General features: G+C 48.6%; 1 protein-coding gene across 1 annotated transcript; it reads left to right on the plus strand.

Moving 5' to 3' along the window:
* Positions 1 to 327: 327 nt before the first annotated feature.
* On the plus strand, positions 328 to 4,510 carry LOC311320634 (carbohydrate sulfotransferase 1; the record flags this gene model as incomplete). Its single annotated transcript, XM_084452433.1, has 2 exons — positions 328 to 466; positions 3,369 to 4,510. 2 exons carry the CDS (start codon positions 328 to 330, stop codon positions 4,508 to 4,510), a joined length of 1,281 nt encoding a protein of 426 aa, XP_084308559.1.
* Positions 4,511 to 5,267: the final 757 nt, after the last annotated feature.

Genomic DNA, 5,267 nt, shown 5'->3' on the forward strand with positions numbered 1-5,267 from the left:
CTCTATGTTCGATTTTAATGTAAAGCACTCTGTGATTGTGTGTCTTGAAAGGTGCTACATAAATACACTTTACTTACTGTACTTACAGTGACCATGCCCATGCAGTTACTGTACTCGCACTGTACCCTAGCCTGGCCTCCTCCCCACATGCATAAATCCTCAACCGCCGGGTGTGCTTGGCGTTACTAGATTGGATGTTGTAGACACAGGGAGGGGTGCCACCTCCTATCCTCTCTCCCTGTAGAGAGCACCCTCCCTGGGCTGACTGTTGGTCTGTGTCCCCCTCCCTAGCGGCGCTGTGGAGGATGTAGGGTCGGGGGGGGCAGGATGGAGTGCTCCTGGAAGACGGTGCTGCTGCTGGTGTGCGCCTCTCTGGGGGTCCAGTACACGGCCATCAGGACCCTGAGGGACTCTCTGTCTGCTCCCTGCCAGGGTGTCTACCGCTGCCAGGCACGACCGCCCCAAGGTAAGGACTCTTCTCTCTGCCCATACCGCCACAGCAGCAAGCCAACCAGGGCCTAGGCCACTACCCACATGTGCACTGTATTCATGAAGCAGAAAACAAAGCTGCTCAGGGAAGAGGTCCAATACGTGACTCTCTCTTACAGCAGCACCAACGCGCTCTAGTGCCCTGAAGAGGCTCTGTATTTAGACTGTGCCAGGGCCTGCTCTAGGAGGGTGCAGGACTGGGCGTTATATCCACTTTATTGCGGGCACAGGCATTGTCTGTCCACCCAGAAATACCATCCTACAACCAACTATACTGTAAACTGTGTATACAATAGTCTGCCGTTTTAAGCGGCACATATTATTGATGCCATTGACTGAACTCACACATGACTGTTTCTCATGTATTTATTTATTTATTTGTTTGTTTATTTATTTTTGTAATGCCTGAGGGATTGTGCGAGCAACATATTTGCCTGAAATACAGAGTTCAAGGAAAATGTACTGATTTGCCATAGAATAGTGTGTGGTTGTATGTTGTATGTTGTACTGTAGGTTGTTTGTGTGTGTGTATATATACACGTATATGTACAGTATATATACACACACATGCACACAGACGGGTGACAAATTAAAGGCAAAACCTGAATGAGTGGAGAAACATAACGAATGCAGATGTTTCCATATAGGTGTACTGCATGATACAGAGCAATGAACGTCCTATCGTGCTCTTTGGCATGTTTAAAATGCTGATCAGGCCCGGTTCAAACTCAATTTTGGCTCAAGATGGAAAGACAAAAAGATCTAAGCCGATGGCAGGAGCTTCAGACACAAAGACTGCTCAACTGGCTCGTGTTTCAATAGGAACAGTGACAAAATATTGGTTAAAAAAAAGGAATAGTGACTAAAGTGACAGAGGGAAGTTGTGGTCGAAAGCGCTCATTCGATGACCGCGGTTATTGTGATAAGTAAGGAAAAACAGAAGAGCACCTGTTCCTCATGTGACTGGGAATTTCAATGCAGGAAGTGAACACTGTGTCAGCAAGAACAGTCCGTCAACAACTACATTTGTGAGTTCAGTAGTGCAAAAACCATAGACATTGGTTTACAGAGATGGAAAAACGGTCAGATGATCAGGTGATGAGTCATCCTTCACCATATTTTTGACAAGTAGGCGATGGTGTGTGTGGAGTACACCAAGAGAACGCTACAGGCATGAATAACTAGCCCCTACAGTGAGGGGGTCTAGTGGCTCTGTTATGCTGTGAGGGACTCACTTGTCCCCTTGGAAGGAAAGGTCACTGCAAATTAATACAAAATTATTCTGAGTGATCACCTTTACCATACAATGACACACTTGTGAGTGGTCTCTTCCAGGATGGCAAGACCCCCATCCAAAGAGCATGAGAGCTCACTGAATGGTTTGATGAGCATGAAAATGATTCATATGCTATCTATGGTCTTCGCACTTACCAGATCAGATTTGGACTGATATTTTAGACAGCGCTCTCCACCAGCATAATTAAAACACTAAATGAGGGAATACATTATCGGGAAGAATTGTGTGCCATCCATCCATTAGAGTTGTACTGAGACTTGTAGAATCTTTGCCAAGGTGCATTGAAGCTGTTCTAGCGGCTTGTGGCCCAACACCTTCTATGACACTTTGGGTTTTCCTTTCATTTGTCACGCATCTGTATATAATCTATATATGTATTTACACTTCTCATACTGACATATGATATTGTCAGGCTGAAAATGAATCTATAATAGCTAAACACAGTCGATCTGAAACCTCCCCCAAGGGCGTTATACTCTGAGAATGGGGTTCGTCTCTTCTAGTGCTCAGGGCATCAGGTGCAAGTCACCAGCAGGGGGCGCACACATGTTGTTTCCATGCTGTTTGAAAAGGGATTTGTATCAAAGTTTGGAGTGGTGTCCTACAGGGACTGTCTCCACCGGAGCAGAGGGGCAGAGAGTTGACGATAATCCTTCATCTTTGGAGTTCCCTCATCATGGAAAATGGGGATGCAGATAAGAGAGATGTAATATCTATCTGGGACTCATTTTACCATTAGAATTCATTATATCCACTAATATGCTCTTACAGACCAGCTGTAGTAGCTTCTGTCAAGCAATTCCGCACAAAAGTAACATCGCCTTTGCAATCAACTCCTCATTACCAGTAATTACACACATTAGCTATCTGCTCTAGATTTAGAGTGCTGTTCCTTCATAATTCCCTGGGTAAGCACAGGCAAACATGCATCTTACTCATGCATCTTATAAATTATTTAAATGAATTGTCTTAATTCTCCCAGACCCCCGTTACATGAAAACAGAGTATGTTTCAGTAAACCTCTCTCACTGCATCTTAGAGAATCCTCTACAGCAGCGTTTCTCAACTGGTGGGTCGCGACCCAAAGGTGGGTCGCGGAGCCGTTTTGATTGGGTCGCGTCCTCGTGGGCGGTTTCCCTTTTCTTTTATTATTTTTTAAGGGATTTAAAAAATAAAAAAAAAATGTATAGGGAAAATGTTGGGTTTTTATTTTGCAGGACACACAATTCAATTCAATTCAATAATTTCAATAATTTATTTACGAGACATGACAGGAAGTGGGCTAACCTTAGCGTGTGCCAATGTTGTGTTATGTGTCACAGACTTTTTTTATTTTTGTGGAATAAATTTGAGTGCTGTGGAATAAATTTGGGTCGCGACTTCATGATAAGGAAAAATGTGGGTCCTGAGGCTCCACCAGTTGAGAACCACTGCTCTACAGAAGTCACACAGGTGCTACTATGGATTGTTCCTTGCAGGCTTTTTACATATCTACTGCACTTGTTATTCACAATATGAAATGTAGTATTAACAGTGTTACATAGATTCCGATGGGCACAGACTTCCTCTCTCCTCTCCTTAGACTCCAGGTGGAGAAACCTGTGTGACGATGGTGCGTCGCCTCTGGAAACCTTGTCGGCCACGCCTCCTCGCCGTCACATCCTGCTGTTCGCCACGACGCGCAGTGGCTCCTCCTTTACGGGTCAGCTCCTCAACCAGCACCTGGGGGTGTTCTACGTGTTCGAGCCTCTCTACCACGTCCAGCAGGCCTTCACCAACTCCAGCAGCCGGCTGCGGCGTGGCCTGGACCGCCGGGCGCTGCTGGGGGCGTACCGCGACCTCCTCCTCAACCTCTACACCTGCGACCTGACCTTCCTAGAGAGCTACATCCGCCCCGAGCCTCAGGACCACCTCACCAGAGCCTTCTTCAGGCGCAGCTCCAGCCACGCCCTGTGCTCCCCGCCCGTGTGTCCTGAGGCGTTGGATGGGGTAGCTGGCGGCCTGCCTGACGAGGCCTGGTGCCCCCGGCGGTGCGGGGCGCTGAACCTGACGCTGGCGTCCTCCGCCTGCCTGTCACGGGGACACGTCGCCATTAAGACGGTGCGCGTCCCAGAGGTGGGGGACCTGAGGACGCTGACCGAGGATCCTCGTCTCGACCTGCGGATCGTCCACCTGGTCCGCGACCCAAGAGCCATCCTGGCCTCGCGCATGGCGGCGTTCTCCGAGCAGTTCCGCGCCTGGAAGATCTGGAACGCCACGGGAAGGCAGCCGCGATACGTGGACCTCTCCCAGATCACCAGCACCTGCCAGGACATGGCGGTGTCAGCGGAGACGGGCCTGGGCCAGCCGGCGTGGCTGAGAGGGCGCTACCTACTGCTGCGCTACGAGGACCTCGCCATGCGGCCTGAGGAGAAGGCCCGGGAAGTCTACCGCTTCCTGGGCCTGGAGATGGAGGAGAGCGTGAGAGCCTGGATCTCCCTGAACACCAACGGCAGCGCGACGCCTCCCTCCGAGTGGAACTACCGCTACTCCACCTCCAGGGACTCCAGAGCCACGGCGGAGAGCTGGAGGGGGAAGCTGGGCTTTGACATAGTCAGGACGGTTCAGATACTGTGTAACGACACGCTCTCTCTGCTGGGCTACCGACCGGTCCACTCTGTGGCCGACCTCAGGAACATGTCCAACAGCCTGGTGGAGACCAGGACCTTCCAGCCTGCTCTATGACTGTGATCGGCGGGAAGCAGCGAGGAAAGCTACAAAATCAATCAATCAATGACTGATCAAATGCTTCTCAATGCTATGGTGTCTCCCTGCAGAACCGCAACCACCCCGACCAGTACCGTCCTGTCAGGGGGCACTTCTACATCAAGCCGTAGCTGTTTCATGCTATACTATATGAACAGGATAGGCTCCTCCCCTATGGGCCATTCTTGCTAGGACAAGGCTTACAGATGTACTATAGCTGTGACCAAGTGTAAGTTGAGAATAATTCCACAACGTTGGTGTAATGTGGTGTCTGTGTCTTTACTGCTGCACCACTGTACCAATTTTAAAGGACAGGTTCAGAATTTAGCATCATAAGCCATGTCATAAGGTTATTTACGATCATATACAACGGCTCATATCAAAGTTTCGTCAAATTGTGCACTCTCGAGATAAAGCCCGTCGCCGCTAACACACTCAATGCATCCATAGGTGCATAGACAAAATCCCTCGAAAACACCATTAACTCTCATTTTCAAAGACAGGAAACTGGTCACTGGTGTCCATTGATGTTCTGTCAAAAAAAGCGACTATGCACCTATGGATCCATTGAGTGTGTTAGCTGCAACGGACTATATCTCGATAGTGCACGATTTGACAAAACTTTGATATCGGCTGTTGTATATGATCCTAAATAACCTCATAACATGGCTTATAAAGCTACATTCTGCACCTGTCCTTTAAAATGCTGAAAGACTTTTGTCAAATAACACTGCCT

Source organism: Borostomias antarcticus (assembly GCF_949987555.1).
Source record: "Borostomias antarcticus genome assembly, chromosome: 18".
Classification (NCBI taxonomy): Eukaryota; Metazoa; Chordata; class Actinopteri; order Stomiiformes; family Stomiidae; genus Borostomias; species Borostomias antarcticus.